General features: G+C 43.5%; 1 protein-coding gene across 1 annotated transcript in view; it reads right to left on the bottom strand.

Moving 5' to 3' along the window:
• ADAMTS18 (ADAM metallopeptidase with thrombospondin type 1 motif 18) overlaps positions 1 to 24,488 on the bottom strand; it is a 144,957-nt gene extending 120,469 nt beyond the window's left edge. Inside the window, exons 1-5 of the mRNA XM_063141445.1 lie at positions 24,452 to 24,488; positions 14,102 to 14,417; positions 13,936 to 13,990; positions 13,651 to 13,735; positions 7,329 to 7,645 (exon numbers count right to left, since the gene is read on the bottom strand). Of these exons, the coding sequence (XP_062997515.1) occupies positions 7,329 to 7,645; positions 13,651 to 13,735; positions 13,936 to 13,990; positions 14,102 to 14,417; positions 24,452 to 24,488 (810 nt within the window). The remainder of the gene's footprint in view (positions 1 to 7,328; positions 7,646 to 13,650; positions 13,736 to 13,935; positions 13,991 to 14,101; positions 14,418 to 24,451) is intronic.
• Between the last annotated feature and the right edge of the window lie 1,308 nt (positions 24,489 to 25,796).

The raw sequence follows: 25,796 nt of genomic DNA on the forward strand, positions 1-25,796 counted from the left end.
ATTTAACTTTTCCTTCACTAAAGAAGGGTGGTTTCTTTTTTATCCTAAGATAGCTTTGTGTGCATGTGAGACTGGTAAACACTCGTTCTGTTTCACCTTTTTTGCTTTTCTCTGCTAAATTGCCTTTCTAAGAGGAGGAGGAAGAGACAACTAGGAACAAGGGATTGTGGAATGGTGAATTCTGAAGAAGAGCTCTCCATGCTGCATCTTCTTGTTGCAGGTCCCACTTGGGTTCTACTTCATTCTGACTTATTAGACAATTTCAATATATTAACGATTCCTCCCCATCACCTTTTGGCAACTATACAATTTTCAAGGTGGGGAACATCAGATTTCAAACTACTATTTTGCAATACTCCTAAGGAGTATTTCTGATGGAGCTCAAATGGACTTTCTTTAACATAGACAGGATTCATATTGCACAGCACTAACATTAATTGTTGGGCATCAGAGTGATAAAGACGAGAGGATTATGAAGCTGTCACAAGTATGGTTATGGAATGCTTGTAAAGGGAGGAGCAGAAAAATGCTCACTGGTCCTGCCCCTCTGCACATACATTCAGCACAACCAGCTAGACCAATGCCCTGACTCCATATAAGGCCATTTCTTATGTCTCTATATTTAAAAAGTCAATTTGTATTCACAGCTACAGAATGGCTATGCAAATCAATCCTTAGACACAGAGAGCTCAATGCCAACCTCATAAGGAAGACAGCAGCTATGCAACAAATCTTCTCTGTACTCCCCCCCCCCCCCCCGTTTAGATTCCTCACAGACTTCCTCTTTCTCTTATGCAGGCAAAACCAGCAAGTAGGCAAGTGAAGGACTGGATTCTCTAAGCTGCTCCCTCCCTCTGTCTCTCTCTGTCTCTCTCTCTCTCTCTCTCTCTCTCACACACACACACACACCCCAACGAAACAAAAAAAGTGAGATCAAAGAAGCCCTGCAGTCTATTGAAATACAATTGCTTCCCAATCACATTGTGGTGTTTCAGGCTTGGAAGAATGGATCAGTGCAGTCTTATTGTTGAGAGGCAGCCGCTAATGAAAGGAACAATGAAAACATTAGTGCTACGAACCATGTAGAAGCAACACCACTTTCAGTTTAATTGCAGCAGACAAAGCAAATAGAAGGGGGCAACCAAGTGACAAAACACTGTTGGGGAAGCCAGGGGATATGGAGGACAGGTCTTCACAAGGATCTCCTGTCCATGGCACCATGCGGAGACCGAGCCTATGATTTACAAAATCTTGATCAAAATCAAAGGCTGCATTGCCATTACATGTGGATGGTGACCCTTGGTTGAAAATAATAAAAAGCTTGTCAGCTACTGTGATTTCCCCTTGATTTGTATTGAATCAAACTTAAACAGATGCTATCCAATCCCCCAACCTCCAGCTCCCATCCACCCATTGGCCCCAGCCCTCAACACTCACTAGTTCCAGCCCCCAAGGGTTTTAGCTCCCAAATCTCCCTCTCCTAGGGGATTGGAGACATTTTTCACCCGCTCTCATAAGACTAGAACCCAAAGAGGTCATCCCATGGAGCTGATTGGTGGGAGATTCAGGACAAATCAAAGGAAATACTTCTTCATGCTGCGCATATTCAAGCCATGGAATTCACAACCAAAAGATGTGGTAATGGCTACCAATTTGGATGGTTTAAGTTGGGGGTTGGATAAATTCCTGGTGGAGAAGGCTATCAATGGCTACTAGTTGCAATGGTGAAGAGGATCAGCTACTCCACGGGGTTCTACTCAGTGGACCACTGCTGTTGTGTGGGCCCTCGGTATGTGCCCAACCATGCCTATCTTTGAGGCCAGCTTTGAGCATGGTCCATTTCCCTGCTGGGATCAGCTAGTAAATGCTACAGCCTGATCTCCAGTCTTATTCAAAGAATCACTGACAACACCTTATGGCTCCATGTAATAACTGGATCTGCATCACTAATTGTAAAGAGCTGGGCAAACGAATTGACATATGCAAAAAAAAACATGCTAGATATTTTCCAATGCATTTTCTGCTTTTCTCATGGTAGTCAAGCACACCACTTTAAATGTGGAGATTGGGTCGGTGTCTCATTCTCATCGGCACTACTGAGCTCAGTCTCAAAAGCTATTTTAAAAATCTAATCATTCATTACAGTCTTTTCTGAAACCACAAACTGCTTAAATCCACTTTCCTGCCAACATTGAACACCAGGGATTCAATACTGACTGAGAATAACCCAGAACAATACCATGGGTTGGAGCACCACAGCTCATTTGCCTATTAAGTTGCATGTAAGTAATATAATAACATTCATATTTAATTGCATGGAATTAAAAGAATAACATATCATCCTGATGGTGACATTGAAAGGTGGAAAACATGCATCTCCTTCATTAATGAATTTTGGCTTCCATAAGGTTTGGATTTCTTTTAAAAAAAGAAATCCATACATACCAATCCATTTAAAAAATAAACAACACTTAGGCTGCAATCCTAAACACACTCATCTGGGAAAAAGCTGTGCAGAAAACAATGAGACTTACTTTTGAGTAGGTATAGATAGGATTGCACGATTACTTGTGTAAGACCCAGGAACCTACTGTTTTAAAGAAATGGTTCTCAGTGAGATTTGCAAGCTTCTGACAATCTCATACCAAGATACTTTGGAAACCATGTGTGGCCCATTAGCTGTATAATTTTGACTTCCTGGTGAATACATTAATTTATATATAGGCATTGGTTTTAAAGGGGATAAGAAAAATTCATGGAGGGTAAGGCTTTATTTATTTATTTATTTTATTATTGCATTTATATCCTGCCTTTTTTCCTCCAAGGAACCCAAGGCGGTGTACATAATCCTCCTCCTCCTTTCCATTTTATCCTCACAACAACAACCCTGTGAGACGGGTTGGGTTGAGAGTCTGTGACTGGCCCAAAGTCACCCAGTAGTTTCCATGGATGAGTGGGGACTAGAACCCAGATCTCCCGACTCCCAGTCCAACACTTTAGCCACTACACCACACTGTCTCTCAATGGGTTTCAATGGCTACTAATAATGTTGTCTATTTTCCCCAGCTTCAGGCGCACTGTCCCTGTCAATACAAGTTGCTAAGAAACACTTAATAGGTGGGTGCTATTGCATTGATGCTAATGCACTATTCAGATTCACATAGGCATTCGGTTGTCCACTGCAGGATCAAAATGCTGGCCTAGATAGAGCTTTTTTCTGATCAAGCACAACTTTTCTTCGGTTCTCACATTGTAGACAATCTTGGTGTACAAAGCCCCACATGTGTCCAGTCCATGCAGCACTCCACAAATGCAGAAGCTACCAAGCAGTGAAATCCTATGCATGTATACTCAGAAGTTCCATGGAGTTTAAGTGATTGCACATTGCATTGAGTTCAATGTGGCTTACATCTGAACAGGGGTGGACAAATCTGACAATTTCAGTTTCTATTGGTTTCACCTTTTCTCCACATTTAAATTCATTCAATCCCATTTCTACATTAATTTGCATTTTTTAAAAAAGTAGTCCTCACAAAAATCCATACATGTTTTTGTACACTTTTTCTCCTAAACTGTGCATTTCTGCAAGCACTTTTTGCCTAATGCATGGTTTTTTGCAAGCCATTGTTCCCTGGTATTTTGTATCAGAGCAATGCATTTTGTAATGCATAGCTTTCACAATATATGCATTCTTGTGCACAATGTCCCCTGTTGTACACATTTCCGTATGCACTTTTTGATCAGAGAAACGGCATCGCAAAATTCTGAGACCTGTGAATAATGAAGGGTAACTGCGTTTCAGTTTCCATATTGGTTCTTCAGGTGCAAATTAGGCAGGTGGGCCTTTTAATATGAACCCAACAAATCTCTCTCCAATCCCTACTTCCAAGTAAGCATGCACAGGATTGCAGTGTCAGTCTCTTCATTGTGAAAGGAAGAATGTCCCTTCAACAGACAAAGTATTCTAAAAGCTCTGTGATCTGCTTCATGCACAGATTTTTATCAGGCCTCTGAAACACCTGCAGGCTGGTTTAGTCCTTTGCATCTCTGCCTAAGAGGAACTCAGATAACAAGTTGGAAAGACCTGTGTGACCCAGCTCCTTTACCAACCTGCCCGATTTTTAGGGCTGTTTAGGGCAAGGCACCCTCCATAGCTCTTCCCCTTCAGCGTGTTTATTTCTTCACCACCATTGTCACCAGCCACCCTTGCTTTCCTTCCTCTTCCTCATCATTGCTACCACTTGCTTGCCTTGCAGGCAGAGAGCCAATGACTAGGTAGGCAGTGGCATCTGCTGCTGTTCCTTCTCACCACCACCGTTGTCTGGGCCAGAATGAGCGTGACATGAACAACCAGGTTGCAGTGGGGAAGAGAAGGAGCAACTCTAGGAGGCTTTTGCCAGTGGGCCTTTAGACTCATAGAATCATAGAATAGCAGAGTTGGAAGGGGCCTACAAGGCCATCGAGTCCAACCCCCTCCTCAATGCAGGAATCCACCCTAAGCATCCCTGACAGATGGTTGTCCAGCTGCCTCTTGAATGACTCTAGTGTGGGAGAGCCCACAACCTCCCTAGGTAACTGATTACTGAGGTGTTAGCCATTGGCAGGTGCCCAAGTATGCCAACCCTTGAAGCTGACCCTACCTCCTCCCTACTACAACCCCAGTTGCTCCTGCAAAATGTTTCAACTAAGGGTTGGGGACTACAGTGGAACGTTGGGACAGTAGTAATTTCAGGTGAAGAGGGAGAGGCACTTTCTGGGAATTCTGGCTGGCTATTCCCCTTTCTTCAGATCCTCTCCATCCTGGACATGTGGGCTATATTGAAGGCTCATGCTAGCCATTACTATTTTATGGGGACATGCTTGCATAATACTCGATTCCCATATTATGATCTCATACCCCAAGTCCCCCCCCTCTACTACTGCTCAAAGCAGAAGGGTCTTCACCGATGGTTGCATGTTGTATGTTGCATTCTTTCACTCTGCAATAACCTAACCCTCCACTGATTTGTTTTTTATTATTATTATTATTATTATTATTATTATTATTATTATTGTTGCTTTTAAATGTACAAACTGACCTTCATCCATACTTAAGATAAATACTGTGTAATAGCAATGGCATTACAAACGAAGAGGCATGCAAGCCTTTCTGTCAGCAATCCAGCAAACCAATCAATTACACACCAAGAGAGAGAAAGAATTAACATTTCGAAAAAGAACATTTTCATTTGACACCAAAAAGGAAATGAGGTTGGCAGCAATTGTATTGAGGTTGGGAAAGCATTTCAAAGTTGGAGCACCAAGTTAGCCCTAACCAAGTTAGCTGTGGTTTAAGTCCTACTGAAATCAACAGAACTTCAGTTAATTATAAATGTTTCTTCTGAGTGATTTCATTAGAGCCTACGTGTGACTAAATTACTTAGGATCCAACCCAATATCTTTTTTGTACCAAAAAACCTAACTGTGCTACAATAGGTGATCCACAATTTAATGCCCTCATGTTAATCTGTCTATATTTCCCTACATGTGCACTAAGAACACAGTGTATCCACCATCTCCATCACCACCACCCCTGAGAGATTTAACTTCCCTGAAGAATGAAGTTCTAACACTAATCATTCCCACCAAGGGCAAAAATAGAATGATTTAGCAGGGATAGGTACCACAATATAGAAATTGTTGAAATGCATGCGAGATTGGATGTAATAAGGCTAGGAACACAGCTACCTGGTGGGTTTCAAGCACAATGTTGAAGAAACAGCAGCCATGGAGGAAAGTTAAGGATTTCTGCAGTATACTGAAACTCCTTCCCTAATCAGAAGGAAGCTGCAGCTCATGCAAAATGCAGCAGCCAGATTGATTTCGGGAACCAGAAGGTTCAACCATATAACACCTGCTCTGTTCTGCTTGCACTGGCTGCCTGTATGTTTCCGAGCCCAATTCAAGGTGCTGGTTTTGACCTATAAAGCCTTACACGGCTTGGGATCACAATACCTGATGGAACGCCTCTCCCGACGTGAATATACCCAGTCACTACGTTCAACATCTAAGGTCCTCCTCCGGGTGCCTACTCCGAGCGAGGCTCGGAGTGTGGCAACGAGGGACAGGGCCGTTTCGGTGGTGGCCCCCAGACTATGAAACGATCTCCCTGATGAGGCTCACCTGGCACCAATGCTGCTATCTTTCCGGTGCCAGGTTAAGACTTTCCTCTTTGCCCAGGCATATGGCAGCACATCTTAATCACCCACATGTTTATTTTTAACAGTTTTTAATGCTTTATGTATGTATGTTCTGCATTTTAGAATTTTAAATTTTGTATACTCATTTTTATCTTAATTTTAGAATTTCTGTAAACCGCCCAGAGAGCTCTAGCTATGAGGGCAGTATATAAGTTTAATAAATAAATAAATAATAAGGGTCGTCCAGTCCTCATTTGGCTTGTATGATTTTACCAGGCATAGCTCACACATTCCATTTCCCCCCTGCTCAATCCATAAGGACTAGAAATTTCTTCTTTCCCCTATAAACAGAAACTCAGTATTCCAAATTCTGTATAGATCCCAATATCCACTTCCATGCATAGAAAGCAAAAAGCAGTTGTACTGAAGATACACAGCCATGACAAGTCAGATCAGAATGCATAATAAAATGCTGGGTTCTCCCCAAAGAAGAATGGAAGCTGAGGGACTTGCATCACAAAGCACTCTTTGGAAGCCCCATTTTTCCACATCATTTTTTGGGATTTGTTCTGCAAATCTTGTTCCTATGAGCAAATGAGTGGGAATGGTAGACATGCAAATGAAGGCTATACACACATTATGCATCCCTATACAGGAAGGATCTTGAACCTTTTCCAGGCAGTTACCCACTGCTGCATACATATAACTGTGAATACGTTGTGCAGAAAATAAATTCCCATGGATTAACATCTTCACTCAAAGTATTTGCATTGGGCCTGTCTCTTCAAGAACCAATTGAAAGATAACCACTGGTTTTAGCACAGAAAAATATTGTTTGTAACTAAAGCTCTCCTGTAGAAATATGATTACAATGCCAAGCTGGGCAATGGGAGAAGAAGGTTATAGGATCTTGATAACTCTGTCAAAATGAGTAGGTCCCACCTGTGTTGTTTGTTGAATTTTGAGTATGGCATTCATGTTTCACACAGGTGTAGACATCTAGCTGGTTTATTAACAGGGTTTTATACAACTCCCTAGCAAGGCTCTTAATGTAGACCTGCAACAGGGTTTCTCCTAAGACAAAGGAAGAGAAGTTGGGGGGGAGAGAGAGGAGGCCGGGTCATACTTAAGGGGAGAATATACACTTACCAAGCCTACGCATGTAGATATGGCAACTGAAGAAGAGCTATAGTTCCGTATAAATCCCTGATAGAAACACTGTTCAACTTCATGTTCCTGAGAGTCTGTGATGCCATCTTTCCCAAGCACCTGGACAGTCAAACGGTTGCTAAGAAAGACAGAAGGCTTGAGCTCCAAGTGTAGTTCCTGTCCAAATGCTGAAAATTTGTAGTGCAAGGAACTCTTCGAGCCTGGGGCCGATCTCTTCCTCCTAGCACTGTGCAAAACATTGTGCGAAATGTATGCTCCGGTGGAGTCTACTTCGACGGGAGTGACAAAGATGTAATCTGGAAGGATAAAGTGTCATTAGCCATCAGCTTTTATCACCCAAGGGCATGTTAGTTAGTTTGTTGGTTTCTTTGTTTGCTTAAAATGCTACCCTCCGTGAGACACGTTATAAAATGCAAGCTTTCAGTGGGGCATGGTCATAATCATCATTTACAGTGTTACTGGGGACCTGCAGTCTGTGTTGATATAGCCATGCATGCATAAATACTTCTGAAGCTATTTCAGCCCGCCCCACGTAAATCACAAGGATTATAAAACAGCACTCATTTCCTTTTCTGCCCTCTGATCGTTCCGGCTAGGAGAGACAGAGTGGCGTAGCTGTGAAGTTTCCCACAGTCATTCTAATGAAGACATTTGTCATCACTGGGATGTCTTTTCTTCTCTCCCCATCCCTTCCATTACTTGATGGCAAATGCGAAGGTGATTTCCCCCCCTTCTTGTCCCTCAAAAGCAGAGCAAAGAACACTGCAGCTGCAGCAGGAATTGCACAATTTGTTCAACTAGATTAAAAGATTAAATTATTACTGTCTCAAAGAGCTCAGACTTGATCCCCCCCGCCGCCCCACATCCCACCCCATAGTGGCTTGGCCAGGCTGGGTTTCAAGTTCTAATTTACCTTCGGTTGGAAAAGATACCCTCGTGCCTGCAAACTTTTAATTCTGGCAGTGTTCATTTGCAACCCAGCCAGGGTGATTTCTTGTTCCCAGTCAACAAAGTACAATGAAGCAAATACAGCTAGAAATGAATTCCTAACCCTGGTCTGTACTGCCAATCACTGGTATCCCTAACACAATGTAAATATGGACTGGTACATTGAAAAGGTGACACAATGCACATGAAATGCTTACATATCCATGGCCCAGGTCAAGTACAATGCTTGGGATACTTATCTCTACTGGCATCATTAAGGCCTGAATTCAGAGGCAGTATGCCTTTTGGTGCCAGTTACTAGGAAGCAACAACAAGAGAGCTATTGCATTCATGGCTTCTGGAGGCATCCAGGTGGCAGATGAACTAGACATGCCATTGGCTTGATCCAACATGGCTCCTCTTATGTTCTTATAGAATCATAGAACAGCAGAGTTGGAAGGGTCCTACAAGGCCATCGAGTCCAACCCCCTGCTCAATGCTAAGCTACCCTGATTAATGCTTAAGCTACCCTGAGCTCCTTAGAAGAAGGGTGGGATTTTACAGCATATATTCTGATTTATACAAGATATAAGCAATGGCGAAAGCCCTTAAACATGTACAATTTTGATGCATACCCTATTGCATTTAAATGCACTTCCCATTTACACTGGCCCATTCACTAGAGCACTTGCTCGGCTAACTTGCTAATATTAAGATGCAACAGAGGCAGTGGTCATTCTAGGTGCATTTCAATATGACCAGGCACACCTGGAAAGCTTACTACATAAGGGCTTACCTGTAGCCCATGTCCTGTATAAATCAGGCTTAAGAAACCTGTGCAGAAGCAGGAAGGACATGGCCACAGATGTGGCTCTTCCTAGTCAGGCACCAACCTCAACCTCAGTGCTGAAGCCACTTGTGACTTTCAGAGTCACTCTAGACAAACACATTCAGATTCCTGGACTTTCATTACTTGAGGATATAGATGAGGGACTTTAACCCTCATTACTTGAGAGTCCCCCAGTCATGTGGAAACACCCTTCATGTGTACAGTTTCTGTGCATGTAGGATGCTGTTCAAAGCATTGCATGAACACATTGAGTTCGTAGAGGACACAAACCCACTACTTCCTCCACATGTTGAATATATATATACATTGACTGGGCAGGGCCACTGTGCAGTGTTCAGGTCTCATCAACATTCTACAGAGTAGGATTCCATCTTAAGGGATGATGACCTAATGTCAAGGTTGCACCAAAAATGCTCTTTCCAACAAATGCCATTTAGCATGATGATAGTTCTAATTTCCCATCACAGGAGAGCAGTGGGGAACAAACAGAGAATTGGCAAACTAGACAACATGAGGACCAGAATATCTCCCATGCTACAGAAGGATTTTGGGCCAAAGGAAGGTTCAATTGGCAGAAGAAGAGGGAGGAAGGCTTAATGCTTTTAGGATTTTTTAAAAAATAGTGTATACTATGCTTTTAATCAGTATTTTATGCTTGCTGTTGTTCCCTGCCACGATCCAATAGGAGAGGCGGGTAAGAAATATTATTATTATTATTATTATTATTATTATTATTATTATTATTATTATTATGTACAAGATAAAAAACACAGGTTAATGGATCTGAGCTACAATAACCCACCGTATCGCTGGACACATGATTGTTTTCATCAGGAAACAATCCTACACTTCAAATGTCCTACACTTGAAACAAATATATTGGCTTCCTGAGGAAGCAACGGAGCAGGGATTGATAAATTTTGCATTGGTACAAAGTCAAAATTTGTGCTAGCCACTGACTAACCCCTTCACCCAAGGACTATGGCAGGTTTACCTGGCTGTGGTGGCAATGCTAAAAGCCACCCTGCATCAGGGGCATGGCAGGGAATTAAAAGGATGGCTAAATTACCACAAGATGTGGTGATGACCACCAATTTAGATGTCTTTAAAAGGGGATTGGATAAATTCTTGGAGGAGAAGGCAGTCAATGGCTAATAGTCCTGATGGCTAAGTGCAACCTCCAATATCTGAGGCAGTAAGCCTGTATACCTAGTTGTTGGGGAACATGGGTGGGAAGGTGCTGTTGTGCCATGTCCTGCTTGTTGTTCCCTGGTCAACAGCAGGTTGGCCACAGTGAGAACAGAGTGCTAGCTTCCAAATTTGCGCCAACTTTTAAATTCCTTGTAACTAAGCCTCGCTTTACCTATGCCTCCATTTCTCCCATCCTCCTTTGTTTCCCTGTGTATATTTCATACTGTAAGCCCTTTGGAGCAGAGACCTGTCATGCCTGTTCTTTGTAAAGTGCAGTCACCATTCAATCAGGCATGGTAGAAACAATTCAGCATGCTTATTATATTGTCTATATCATAACGATTCATTCCCATTGTATTACTCCAATTTTGACAAAATCCCCATGTAGATCTGCTAAGTTTTATTCCTCTCTCATTCTCTCAGACTCTACCAACGAATTTACTCTCAAGGAGGCAAACTTCTGTGCCTGGGCATGTTCTATTAGGAATCAGAAGGACAAATCTTAGTACGACTTATTCTGACATTAGTTGATACTAACAGAGACAGCCACCAAAACAAGTTCTAATTTTGAATCTATCACACATGCCTTGCATTTGTATCTGAATTTCTGTATTTCTAGTGGCTGGTCTGTGACCATCATAATTAAATAACATAAACTTGTAAAGCACCAAATACATGTATGCTGCTGTATAAATAATGACAACACCAACAAACTATATTTGGGCAACAACATCTGGCTAAAAAAAAGCCAAATGAAAATAATTCCTTTTTTTAATATGGCTTTTACTATCTCCTCACCTAAAATAGCTTTTCAGTTACATATTTGGTTGCAAATGTAAGCAGTAATAGCTTGGTTTTGCTGTAGACAGTGGAAATGATACATCAACAGCCTTTCACTTTCCTCGAAAGGTGCTAATCAGTGGCAGAAGTTCAGAATGCTCAGCAGGCTGGTAGCCAAAAATGCAAGCAGCTGCGAGAAGGAGGAATTCCCCAGCGAACAGACACATGGCGCACCAAGGTCCGCCTTTCCCATTCCCTGCGTGCGCTGTACATGTTCACACTCCTAGCAAGCACATCATGCATCGATCTTCCTGAGCTGCAGAACATTCACAGCTGTACATCCTGCTTACATAGGTATGCATATATCAGTGCAGAACATAATTATGATGGTTTCATGTTCCTCACTGCCATACGCACTAGACTCCAAAGCACTCCGTGCAATTGCCGGAACATCAACGATCATTTTTGAATGTGAAATTTGCCTTCCATCAATTATCACCTTCCATCTCCTGTTCTCTTTGAAATCTAGGAAACATTGCCTGCCTGTTCACACATGTTTTCCTAGACTGCTACATTTGATTGGCCTTCTTTCTTTTCTTTTCTTTGTCTTTCTGGACAGAGGGGTGGAAGTGCTTTTTAAGTACTTTGTTCTGTTCAGAAGTTCCAACATTTTCTTTTAAAAAAATGTAAGACTGGGTCTCTTCCTTATGATTCATTATAAACATACTCTTTCTTTCCATCTTTTCTTTCCCCCTTTTCTTAGGAGTTTCTTTTTCATGCTGGTGAGAACTGTGCAAATCTATGTCTTACTGATGCCAGTGGAACTTGCTTTCCAAATGACATTTCTTTCCACTCTTTATTCAGATTTGATCCTCAGTGTTATGAATAACATAACAAACACTTTGCTAGGACTGAATGAACGTTCAGCCAGCCCAACATCCCCGCCACTGATGGTAGCCCATGAGATGGCTTTTGTTCATATGGTGGCATCAATGCCTGTGGCACTTTAAATAATACAGCGCCAATGGGCTAATAACAGAGAAAGGGGAAGGGGATGAAGGCAAGGGAAAACAGGTGAAAAATACATAGACAAGAAAAGTGCAGAAAACGGCAACTAAAATGATCAGGGGACTGGAGCATCTCCCCTATGAGGGAAGGTTACAAGAGCTAGGATTGTTCAGCTTGGGAAAAAGGAGGTTAAAGGGAAACATTATGCATTGTGTAGAGAACGTGGATAGGGAAACATTTTTCTCCCTATCTCATAAAAGTAGAACCCAATGGGGTCATCCCATGATGATGATTGGTGGGAGATTCAGTACAGATATAAGGAAGGACTTCTTCACACAGCACATACTTAAATTATGGAATTCACTAACACTAGCTGTGGTGATGGCCACCAATTTGGATGGCTTTAGAAGGGGGTTGGATAAGTTCCTGGAGGAGAAAGCTATCATGGCTACTAGCCCTGATGGCTAAGTGCAACCTTCAGTATCAGAGGCAGTTAGCTATAAGTTATATACACCAGTTGCTGGGGAACATGGGTGGGAGGGTGCTGTTGTACCCATGTCCTCTTTGTGGGTCCTGGTCAACAGCTGGTTGGTCACTGTGTGAACAGAATGCTTGACTACATGAATCCAGCATGGCTCTTCTTATATTCTTAGATGTTCATTTCATTTAAATGTGGTTAGATTTCATTTCAAAAGGAGATGAGGATGAAGGTGTTGTGCTAAGAAGGATAACAGTCCCCTGTTGCTTACCCTCAACACCTTGGCTCTTTCTACACTTAAGGGTTATCCCTGCCTGCTCCTGGAATCCCCTGTGTGTCATTTGGATGCACTGGGACGATCCTGGGACAATCCTGGGGGAAAAGGCAGGTGTACAAATGGCCCTAGTAACCAGAAGTATAAATACTGTAACTGGATGTAAAAGTTCCCTTTAAGTACCCGGTTTAATCACCTAGATAGAGCCTTTCTTCACCAATTCTTGTTAACAAACCACATAGGTCATGGAAATGTGTAGCCTTTGATCCCTTTTGACGCAGGTGCAATGGAGTTCCATTTTACAGATGAGCCACACGGAGGCAGTTCACCTGTCCCCAGCCAAGGCTGAGCATGGCTGAGAGCCACTTCCAGACGGAAGGAGTCCCAGAAGGCACCATGAGACTTTTCTGTCTCCCCACCCCCTTAATGCAGTCAGAAAAACGACCAAAGAGGCAAGGGGGGGGGGTGATTTTGCCCTTCCACGCCTGGTTCATAAAATTCTCTGAATGGTGTGATCAGAGATCCTTATCTAGAATCACTCAAGATCTGAATAAAATGATGTTGGCGGCTAGAGTCCAACTTCCAGCACTTGATCCACTGAACGGCTGGTTGGACTCCTGTGAAAACTCTCCAGGGGCAAAACGACCCAAAGCAACCAACAAACGCCTCCCCACCCACCACCCACCACCCGGAGCTGGACTCGCGTGCTCCTGTTCGGTCCCACAAGAAAAGGCACGCGAGAGGTTCATTCATTTGCATGTAATCGTATATAAAAAAAGGAGAAGTTACAAACCATGGCTGGATCCGCCGATGCTGCTGCTGTCACCGGTTAACACGGCCGCCAAAGACACGCAGCAGAGGCAGCACAGTTGCAGACTCTGCGAACAGAAAGAGAGAGGGAGAGAAAGAAAGGAAGGAAGGAAGGGGGAACGCACAGAAAAGAGGAGTCTGATGAGTGGGGAGGGGGCAGGATTTGCTTGTCAGGGCCGTCGAGACAGGGGTGGGGTGGGGTGGGGTGGGGGGTTGCTCCGGCTGGGATCTCGCCCCCCGTTTGCCAGGGGGCATCTTCGCCACTTACCTTCGCGATGCTGCCCAGCCAGAGGAGGGTGAGAGAGCGCATGGGGCTGCCGTTGCTAATCGCCACGGGCAAAGTCCACAGGAAAAGCAGGAGACAATCCATTGATGTCCTGCTCCTCGGTACATCTGGGCGGGGTACCGGGCGCGGGGCGGGGGGGGGGCTTTACCTGCCGCCGCCAGCCCCGGACACGTGCCTCCAGAGGTCCAGTCCCGGCCACATGTTCACAGAACTCCGGGGAGCTCGGCTTGGCATCCCCCGGTTGCGCCGCCCATCGCGGGCACCACGGCTGCTGGGCAGCCCGGGCGGGGAGTTGTGCGACCCGCCTCCACCTCTGCAGCCGCCGCCGCCGCCGCCGCCAGCGCGCAGCTCGTTGAATGGCTGCTGCTGCTGCTGCTGCTGCTGCTGCTGCGACCAGGCGAGCAGCTCCCCGCCGTTCGCTCGGCTGCGCGCCGCAAGCCCCCAGGGAGCAGAAGCCCCAGAAGCTGCGGAGGGGTGGAGAGAGGGGGTGGGGTGGGGGAGAGAGGGGTGGAGCGCTCCAATCGGGAGGCAGCGAGATCAGAGCCCCTTGCTTGGTGGCTCCGGGCTCTTTGGCAGAAGCGCGTGCTCTGAATAGCTGCCGGGTTTGGGGGGGGGCTGGGGGGGGGGGTTGGGGGAGGCGTTGATAGGCAGAAAGATTGTCCCTTTTGAGGGTTCACCTTGCCCCAGTGGTGGCTGGAGGCTCCGCTTTTGGCGGAGGGGCGAACCCATCCCCGGTTTCAGCCAGAACCAGTCGGAACCCTGAAGGAGCTATCCGAGGGATCTGGTTCAGCACCTTGGAGAGGTCTTTTAGTGTTCTGGATGGTGCTGACGGAAGCCCAGGATGGATTCACAGCCCCGCCGAAATTGGAGCCACCAGTCTCCACTGCCTTGCCCTAATGGGACAGGCAGCGAAGGGGACCCGTCCTCCGCCCCAGTCCTGCAGCTAAGGATGGAGCTCCAGGGCAAAGTTTACCACTCCCTCCCACACACCAACAGCACCCCTCTGCACAAATGAATTAGGTAGAAAAGCAAACTCTGTTTTGTTCCTGCAGTCGTGGTGGGGCTAGGATTGTAACTGCAAAACTTAACATGCTCAGAGTACCTTTAAAAGAATGTGGAAAGTTTTGTTGTTGCTCTAGCTCATCAGGAATAGAGGAGCAGTTTTGACGCATGGAATGAGAGTTGTAGGGTGAGGGTGGAGAGGGAAATGTTAGTTGCATGCTTCACGATACACCTGGCCATCTAAATGGGTCCTCCATAACATTGTTAAGTCCAGGGTCTAAATTTACCTAGCTGCACCACTGCTGGATCCTCCCTTTTCCCCCTATGTGTTTATCGAACGGACAGGTAATATATAAGAACATAAGACGGGTAATGATGGATCAGACCAAGGGTTCATCTATTACAGCACTTTGTTCACACAGTGGCCAACCAGCCGTTGGCCAGGGACGAACAAAGTAGGACATGGTGCAACAGCACCCTCCCCCACATGTTCCCCAGCAACTGGTGTACACAGGCTTGCTGCCTCGGATACTGGAAGTAGCACTTAACCATCAGGGCTAGTAGCCCTGATATCTTTTCTCCTCCAAGAATTTATCCAACCCCTTTTTAAAGCCATCCAAATTGGCAGCCATCGCTACATCTTGTGGTAGTGAATTCCATTGTTTAACTATGCGCTGTGTGAAGAACAATTTCCTTTTATCAGTTCTGAATCTCCCACTAATCAGCTTCATGGGATGACCCTGGATTGAGAGAGGGAGAAAAATGTCTTGGAGAAGCTGTCACATTCCTTATTGTTGTAATGAGCCTTGTGATCCTACTAATAAGAAAAGAGGGAGGGGGGATGGAACCTAAGGTCAGAGCATTAAAGCAGAAAGTATAGGACACAGAACAACACTTATAAGCCTTGACTGTAGTATTTTCTATGCCTGATCATTGGGGAGAGCGGGATGTCAGTCTTTGGTCAATCTTGGATGTGATTCTCTACCCCCTTCTGCCCGTCCCTCTCTTTCTGGGGTCCATCAGCCCAAGGGCCTTCTGGAACCTTAAAGTTGAACAAATTTAAAGACCCTACCTATGCATGAATAGATATAAATCCCATTGGGTGAGCTCTCCTACTATCTTTATGAGGACAACAGCAAGATTATGATGTCCTTAGCTTCAAGAGCAATTTTTGTTGTTTGTTCGTTCAGTCGCTTCCGACTCTTCGTGACTTCCTGGACCAGCCCACACCAGAGCTTTCTGTCGGCCATCGCCACCCCTAGCTCCCCCAAGGTAGAGTCCATCACCTTCAGAATATCATCCATCCATCTTGCCCTTGGTCGGCCCCTCTTCCTTTTGCCTTCCACTTTCCCTAGCATCAGCCTCTTCTCCAGGGTATCCTGTCTTCTCATTATGTGACCAAAGTACTTCAGTTTTGCCTTTAATATCATTCCCTCAAGTGAGCAGTTTGGCTTTATTTCCTGGAGTATGGACTGGTTTGATCTTCTTGCAGTCCAAGGCACTCTCAGAATTTTCCTCCAACACCACAGTTCAAAAGCATCTATCTTCCTTCGCTCCGCCTTCCTTATGGTCCAGCTCTCGCAGCCACCACTATTTTATTCCAGAAGACAGTTAAAATGATCAAGGGAATGGAGCATCTCTCCTACAAGGAAATGTTGCAGCATTTGGGGCTTAGTTTGGTTTTAGGCGATTTTGTTTTGTTTTCAAAAGGCAGGGAAGGGGAGACAAGATAGAAGTGTATAAAAATATGCATGTTATAGAGAAAAAGCAGACAGAGAGTAAATCTAAAATTCATATAGTGCAATACCTTCACTACGGCAACTCAACATTTACAAAAAAAACTATGTGTGCTTTCTTTGTCTAGCAAGATGTTAAGGAAAGCTGGTTGGAAGAGATCTAGAGATCTCAAAAGCTTGCACATCTCTTGTGATCTGGGAGTTGGCCTAATAAAAGCGTTACACTATATAGATTTTGGAATGTTTCTTCTGATTAACACGGCTGCCATATATTTCTCCCACTGTCATAAATACTAAAACCTAGGGTTGTCCAATGAAGCTGAATGGTGGAAGATTTAGGTCAGATGGAAGGGTGTACTACTTCACACAGCACATAGTTAAACTAACTTTCCAGATGATTTTAAAAGGGATTAGACAGATTCATGGCGGATAAGGCTATCAATGGCTACCAGTCATGCTGGCTATATATCACTTCCAGGATCAGTGACATCAACGCTCTGAAAACCAGTTCTTAATAAACAAGAGTGGGTAAGATCAATTCCCCTCATGTCTGCTTGTGGGATCCCCTTAGGCATCAAATTGGCTACTGTGAGAAACAAGATGTTGGACTAGAGAGGCCTGTGGTCTGACCCATGTTCTTCCACTGCCCCTATGAATGTGTCTCCAGTGATCACAGCTTTCTCCTCTTGCTCTCGAGTCTCTGCTGGATTTCACAATGCTGTTGAAAGTGTTTCCAGTGTTGCTATGCATGCCTAAAAGAGGGAAGTGCTGTTTTAAATGCATTTGCATTAAGTTTTTTTTTCATGGATTGCTGAAGCTCATTTCAGCCTTCCTGTGTTTTTGCATCATGTCTGAGCAATAGATATGTTCTAGCTGAAGCATATGTGGCTGCCTTGATCTGTCTCAAAGCAGGACTGGCACTTTATAATCAACAGGCCCACCATTTTCCCTGCTGTAGATTTTTTGGCAATGGCTTCTATCACTTTTAACCAGTGGAGGTTGGTGGCTTTGATGTCAGATCGGCTGTGAATCCACTTTGGGTTTTCAAAGCTTTTTATACTGTATTTTGTATTTGTGCTTTTAACCTGTCAGTTGTTTTATTATGGTTTTAATTTTTGTGAACTTCCCAGAGAGCTTCGGATATTGGGCGGTATAAAAAATAAATAAATAAATAAATAAATAAAAACTAGCCAGAACTCTAAAGGAACTGTCCAAAGTGCTGAACCTACAGCACACTGTATAGCTCCATTGGAGTACTCCTGACTGGGGCTGGCTGAAACCCAGGATGGATTCACAGCCCCACTGACATCGGAGCCACAAGCCTCTACTGCTTTAACTACTTCTTCCCTTCAGGGAAGCATCTCTTTGGTCATACATTAACAAGTGCTGTGTGGTTCCTTTCCCTATGGGAAATCCCTGACCCAATGGAAAAGTCGATCACACAGAAAAGAACAGCAAAGACAGGGGAGACAACATTGACTTTTTGCCTTCAAAAAGTCATCATAAGGGCCCTAATGCCCCATGTTTCCTTTACCTAACACATGGAAAGGAGCATCAGGGATTGCGGCCCTTGTGCTGCATTTCTGCTTTCTCCGCTGTGGCACCCCGGTTGTGGAACGAGCTCCCCAGAGAGGTCCGCCTGGCACCTACATTGTACTGCTTTCGTCGCCAGCTGAAGACCTTTTTATTCACTCAGTATTTTAACACTTAATTTTAACTGAAATTTAAATTTTACTGTTTTAACTCTGTATTTTAATCTTATATCAACTTTGCTGTGTGGTTTTATCCTGGTTGCGCTTTTTATACTGTATTTCGTAATTGTGTTTTAACCTGTTGGGTGTTTTATTGTGGTTTTAATTTTTGTGAACCGCCCAGAGAGCTTTGGCTATTGGGCGGTATAAAAATGTAATAAATAAATAAATAAATAAATAAATAAAATAAATACAATGCCATTATACTTTTTTTCCCCCAGGTGTGTATCCCGTTCCCCTGTCCACAATTCCCAGAGGAACAAATTATGAATAAAAGGAGAGTGGGAATAAAATATCAGTCCTTGCAGTAGAGAGATGTAGTCATTGGGCCCCTATAGGAATCTTTATTGGGACTACTGGTGTGTGTTTTTAAACTTGTTTATAAATAATCTTAACTTAGGGCTGAGCAGTGAGCTCAGTGAGCTAGCCACATTTGCTAAAATAATAAGAAGAAAAAGGCTTGTCATCAACACCAAAAAGAATATCTCTGAACTGGGCATTAAAATGGCAAACGCAGTTCAATGTGAGCAAATCTAAAGTGAGGCATGTTGGAGAAAAAATAGTAACTTCACATGTACATTGATAAGATCTGAGCTAGTGGTGACCAAGCAAGCAAGAGATCTCGGGGTTGTGGTGGACACAACTTGATGAAAACACCAACCCTGTGGCTGCTGTGGAAAAGGCAAATTCCATGTTGGCCCTAAGAAGGCAAGGAATTGAAAATAAAACTGCCAATATCGTACTGCCCTTATACAAATCTATGGTGCAATCAGAGTTGGAATACTGGGTACAGTTCAGATCACTGCACATTTTTTTTAAAAAAATGGTATTGTGGAGCTGGAAAAAGTACAGAAAAGGCCAACTAAATAAATGAAAGGGCTGAAGCAACTCCCCTATGAGGAAAGGGTTTACAACATCTGGGACTGTTTAGCTTACAGAAAAGGTAAGTGAGGGGAGACATGATAGAGGTGTACAAAATTATGCATGGTGTGGAGAAAGTGAATATGGAGGCCTCTTTCTCCCTCTGTCATAATACTAGAACCTGGGATCATCCCATGAAGCTGAGTGGTGGGAGAGATAAAAGGAAGTCCGACTTCACGCAGTGCATAATTAAACTATGGAATTCACTACCACGAGATGTAACGATGGCCACTAATTTGAATGGCTTTAAAAAGGGATTAGACGAATCCATGGAGGATAAAGCTATCATTGGCTGCCAGTCCTGATTGCTCTATGCTACCTCCAATCTCAGAGGCAGTATGGCTGTGTATACCAGCTGCTGCAGAACGCAATGCACATAAAATCCAAAAGGTTCTCTCTGTAACATAGAATTCCCTGGAAATCTTGGAGTGCTGGGAGCATCCTAGCTTCAGAATAAAACTGAGCATGCATGACATAACTTTGCTAGCATTTGTTGCCATAGGTTTTAATGGGGCAGACAAAACTTAATAACTTTGGAATTGCTGCTCAGAACTTCACCAAACCTATTAAAGACATACCACCTTACCAAGCCTGAACAGACTACTTTAGTAGTTTTCACCAAAATAAGTGATGTAACATTGTCATTTGCCAGCACTGATTTGTATACACAGACGCCCATTGAGAAGGATCACTATAATTTAAATAGAAGTACAGTACATCTCAGTATAATGGGGAAGATGAAGATCAGGTGACCAGTGTGCTTGTGCCTAAGGCTGTTGTCCAGGTGCGAACTCTTGATGGTCAACTTCAACGCCCCTGTTCTCCCTACATACAGTTCTTTATCTTTAAACTGGACAGCCCATCAAACATAGGATGCCTTCAAACAGAGGACTTCCTTCTGAAAGGTAGAATGCATGGTCACCCTACTTTTTCTGGAAAGAACCCTGAATGGATCCATACATGTCTCTCTACAGAAATTGTAAGCAAAGGCCAAGAAATGTAAATGGTTGGAGAGCAGATTGAGGGGGTAGATGCAAAAGATCTGGAGATAATTGGACAGTCACGAAAGCCATCAGAGGCAAAAGAATGAAAGTCGTCACAGATTCTGATGGAGTTCTTTCCACCATCAACTGTGTATTTGTATGCCACTTTCCCATGGTAAAACCATGGTAAAAAAAACAACATTGAAAAAACGTACAGAATGGAATGTATCTTTTCCAAATGATTAACCATTACCAGTGGTAATGGGATTTAAATAACCATGTACCTAAATATACACTGGGGTTAAACAATGCAATAGTAATTATACTAAGGTCAAACAAAGAAGAAATTAATAAATCCAAAGAGAGAGAAAATAACCACAGGGGCAGCAACCTTTCTGGCTGGAGTCAGTTGGTAAGTCAGGGTCCTGCCTTCCCACACCGGGTGAAATCAGCCAGAGGAGCAAGGACCAAGGCTTGCAGGACACACGTCTAGATGGTCTCTAGAGGGACAGACATACTGGCAGCTCCACATAGTTGTGAAAAAAACACCATTTAACTGAGAAGAGGCCCATTTGTCTTTCACCAACAAGACATGTGTTGTTGTTGTTTTAAAAAATCTGGTTTGAAGTGGGAGACTGCATATACAAACCAGGCAGATTTATCTTCTCTGCATTGTTTCTTCTCCATAAAAAATAAATTGAAGACCTAAGCTGGGAAAAGTAATTTCCCTTCCTACCCTCTATGGATCCTGGCCGATTGTGTTATATGATCATTTCCCTCTATTTCTGATGTTCAGGCATGAGTGCTTTTTGCTTGCGTAGCCAGAATAATGCCATCCACATGCAAGAGGGAGGTATCAGTAGGTTCATAGATATAACTAGGTTTGTAGAAGAATAAAAGAACTTCAGGAATGAAAGCTCCCCTAACAGCCCAATGAGTACTACGAATGGTCATGAAATGTTGAGTGGCTGTGGATGGTGGAGGGATGAAGATGGAAAAATGAGTAGGAAAGGGAATGGAACAGAGTATCCTGGAAAAGGGCATGGGTGGCTGGTTGAAGCAGTGAGTAAGAACACTCCTTGTTGCAACTTTTTTTTTTTTTTTTTGCAAATTACATTCATCCCTACATCATCATCATCATCATCATCATCATCATCATCATCATTATTATTATGCTTTTAAAAAGACTGTTCCTTTCTTTTCTCCCAAGAAACTGAAGCCATAGTGCTGAACCTTCAGTCAAGTGTTCCTCCTGTTTCCATGCTCTTCCCACATGCCAAATTCTTATTAACATCAGTGGGATTGACAGGCATGCAGAACAAATAAGCCCTCAATTGAAATGTCCACTTATTTGCTTTGGCTGCTTTGTTTGAGCAAATTCTTCACTGCACAACACATTGGCCATCACCAAGTATACCTAAGCAAAGAGCTTAGGAGTGCCCAGTTATGTGTCAAATCTGGCCTCGTTTTCTGACGCCAATTCATGCAGGCCAATGCTGTGAATCTTGCCAGCTCATTCTTTTATCAATCAGAATCGTTCATGCCAACTTCTACCACAAATCAGTGATATTCTTTGCTGGTCGTTTAGGATTGTGAATATGTTCAAACTTAAGGTATAAGCTGCTGTTGATTAATAGGACATAGCAATCAGGGCTGAGTAGTCTTCACCTTTGCAGGTCTGCTTTGTGTGTTTTTAATGGAACTCCAAGATTCACCAACAGGAGCCTGGTGCAAAAGACATAGACTTGGAATTAAAGAATTCTACGCCCAGGAATATGTTTTGAGTACTAAATGGAAGCTTCAGTCCTTTCACACACAAAAAACCACTCCTGGTTACCTCAAGCTTCCATCATTTCAGCAATCTAGTTGGGAGTCAGAAATGCTTGCCAATGTACTCCAAATCACTCAGAGATTCATCAATAGATCTCTGTTCATCATACGGTCAGGTTCAGCTTCCTCCTTGCAACACAGTGTTGGGATGTCAGTATCCTTCAGCAAGAGAATGGATTAGAGGAGGGAGATGTCTAGGAGTAGAGTGAACATAAAAGACATGCGTCACTGGGGGGTGGGGTGGAAGAGGACAAAAGGGGACAGTGATCTGCAAAAATGCTATTATTATTATTATTGTTATTATTAATATCTGTCTGCCACTCAATTATCTAACACAAATTCCCTAACATAGGTATAACAGTAAAAGAAAGAAGATTTAAAAAGCAAATTAAAAAACCGTAGTTCAATTTAAAACAAAGAAACCAGGAAAAAACTGTGGCTAGTCAGTTGAGGAAGGCTTCTCAAAATAGAGTTGTTTTCAGGTTGCGATGGAAGTATCCTAGTGTTGGTGCCTGCATGACCTCCAGGGGCAGAGAGTTCCACAGAGAAGGGGCCACTACACTAAAGGCTCTTCTCCTGATCAATTCCAATCAGGAGATAGGTCCACGTGGAACCACCAGGAGCATGCCCTCCAAATACCTCAGTGACTGAGCAGATTGGTAAGGGAGAAGGCACTCTCTTATTTATCCAGTTTTCAAGATGTTTAGAGCTTTTACATTAGTACTAGAACCTTAAACCTGGTCCGGTAGCCAATAGGTAGCCAGTGCAATTCCCTCAGCAAAGGTGTTATATGCTGAAAAGAGCAGCTCCTGGTAACAGTGTGTTCTGTACTAGCTCCAGCTTCTGCAGCAGTCTTAAGGGCAGACCCACACAGAGTGCATTGCAGTAATCCAGTCTCGAGGTTACTAATGCCAGTATAGATGCAAATATAGAAATGATTATTATAATGTAATCTGAAATAGCCCATAGTGTGGATGATTGCGGCCAGGTGACCTTGCTCAGTCTGCTGTCCTGGTGCTTTAGATGGGCAGCCTCAAGGCCCTTCAGCACTTCCTTCGGATGGCTTTTTATCTTTATACCAGATTTGGACTGGGAGGCCCTTCGAAAAGAAAACACTGTCATGGTAAAAGACAGTCCTTTGGCAGCCCTTCCAATTGAGGACTATCTGCTGATCAGATAAAATTAACACCCCCTCCCAGAAATGTCTGTTCTCAACCACCACCACCCAGCCATCCAGGAACCCCGACTCCTAGGGTAGACATTTGTCCTCTTTTACAGTGGATACATCACACAGGAATGTTTACTGCTCAGTGGCCATAAAGGCGACTGATGACTTGCCAGTGGAAAATAGCCAGCAGAGGTCAAATGCTACAGTTAAGAGCCATTTTGGAGAAATGGAATTGGGAGGTGTGAGTTCAAATTTCTGCTCAGCCAGCAAGCTTCCAGTATGAGATGGAGCAAGCCAATTGCTATTATGACACTCCACCCTGCGGAAGTGAAAGATCTATCACACAGCCCACTGCCGCCTTTTGAGGTATTTCTCTTCCATTACTCTGTACCCTCAAGTATACCAGGGCACCTATGTTGCTGCTGAATAAACATCTAGGCCTTTTGTTTCATCATCCACACATTGACAGAATTGGGGTTTTTTTTCCAATTTCTCAAATTTGCACAAATTCACACTTGCAAAAATGCACAAATCTCCCCCAAAATGTTCCAGACCTCCTCAAATGTGCATTTCTATGCTCTAGCCTATGGGGAAAATGCACATTTCATTGTGTTTGTGTGTTTATATAATTTTCTATGATTACATTTGTGCAAAATTCCAAAAAGTTTTTCTTTTGAAGGTTTGTAATTCCACAGAATTTGAGCGACTCAGAAGAACTGGTCTGCCACAGAATCCGCAGAGCAGATTCATAGATATCTACATTCATTGGTGTCCATTGTAGATCTCTCCAACATTGTCAACTTCCAGCAGTGACCACTTCTGTGCATTCCCCACCCCCAACATTGCTCAGCCCTAAAGCAAATTAATCATCCCTTCGGCAATATAACTTGCATGTGCTGATTTATCTTTATAGATGCAAAATTGGAAATAATTACTTTAATTTAAATAGAAATCAATATGTTTCACCACAGCAGAGAAAACTGTTACCAGGTGAACTGTGTCCTACCCAGTCTGCTTTTCAAGTGTGGATGGTGGGCTCCTCATCGTTCTTTATCTTAAAAATGGACATAGCTAGTGGTCTTCCACTCCCAACCCAAGACTCCTTACCTGCAACACAGGACCCACTTTCACAATTGTCCAACATGGCGGCAACATTGCCGCGACCCATCTGGATGGATCTCATAACCCACATTTGCTCCGTGACCCACCAGTTGAAGACCATACAGTCCTTCAAATAATAGACACTTTCAAACAGAGAACTGTCCTCTCTAAAATAGGACATGCAGCCACCATAGAATGAGCAACCTTTTGTTCATCCATTGCAAGACCCAAGCATGGACACAGTAGCCAATCATCTGGGTCTTTCCCATTAGCACCTCTCCATTCTTGATGGGATGTCAATACCATGGTCAGCACCCACACAATTGCTCCCCCTTACTGACTGACTGACTGACTCTCTCTCTCTCTCTCTCTCTCTCTCTCTCTCTCACACACACACACACACACACACACACACACACACACACACACACGGTCATTTCCACTAACCCCAGCCATGTAGGAGTTGTTCATGAAAAAGCAGCTCCCACACCGCAAGGATAAAATTTATGGAAGTGTCATGCAATTCAGATTGATTTTGTTTATGGCTAGTTTTCCTTGACACATACCGCGGCCTCTGCTATGCCACCCTGACAATCCTTTTTTAAGACAACTATATTTCAGCTGACATGGAAACAGGCTAAGTAACAAAAAACATCTACAGCTTTAAATGGTATGGTTCCCCCATTAATTTATGTTCCTTATGAGCCAGGAAAGCTCCTAGAATAAAATTCCAACCCTCTCCCCAGTCTCTGTATTAAATTCTACATTCTGCAGAAGCCTCAAAATGTAGTGTTAGAAGTGGAGCTATTTCCCCCCAAAGAGCTCTAAAACTCACTATTTCTGGGATTGAGCGCTACAAATTCTGGCAAGCTCTGGACAATAAAGAATGATCTCTGTGGAATTGCTTTTCACCAGATGATGAAGATGATGATGATAATAATAATATGCATAATTTTCTAATCACATTAACGGTAACTAAGGACTTAAACACAAATCCCATTTTACATTCTAAATTCCCAGTGAAATCAAAAGGGATCTGTGTTTACATTTCTATTTGGTCCAACATCTCTGGCCTCAAATGGATGCTTTTGATTACTAATATTAAATAGCAATTTTCTGCTTACATGAATTGCTCTGTATTGCACAGCATGGCCATTCTAATTTGATTAGTTCTACACATTTATTTATGTTTGCTGGATATCCTCTCTCTTGGCACCACAAATGAAGTTCCAGCTATCCTGCTGACATCCCTATATTGTATTTTCTGTGCTCCACTGCCTGATCCGGAATTCGGGGCAGAACTCAGGCTGCACCTCCATGCTGAGCGCTTAAGGGCTAACATGCAGAGCGT

This window comes from Elgaria multicarinata, chromosome 14 (assembly GCF_023053635.1).
Source record: "Elgaria multicarinata webbii isolate HBS135686 ecotype San Diego chromosome 14, rElgMul1.1.pri, whole genome shotgun sequence".
Taxonomy (NCBI): domain Eukaryota; kingdom Metazoa; phylum Chordata; class Lepidosauria; order Squamata; family Anguidae; genus Elgaria; species Elgaria multicarinata.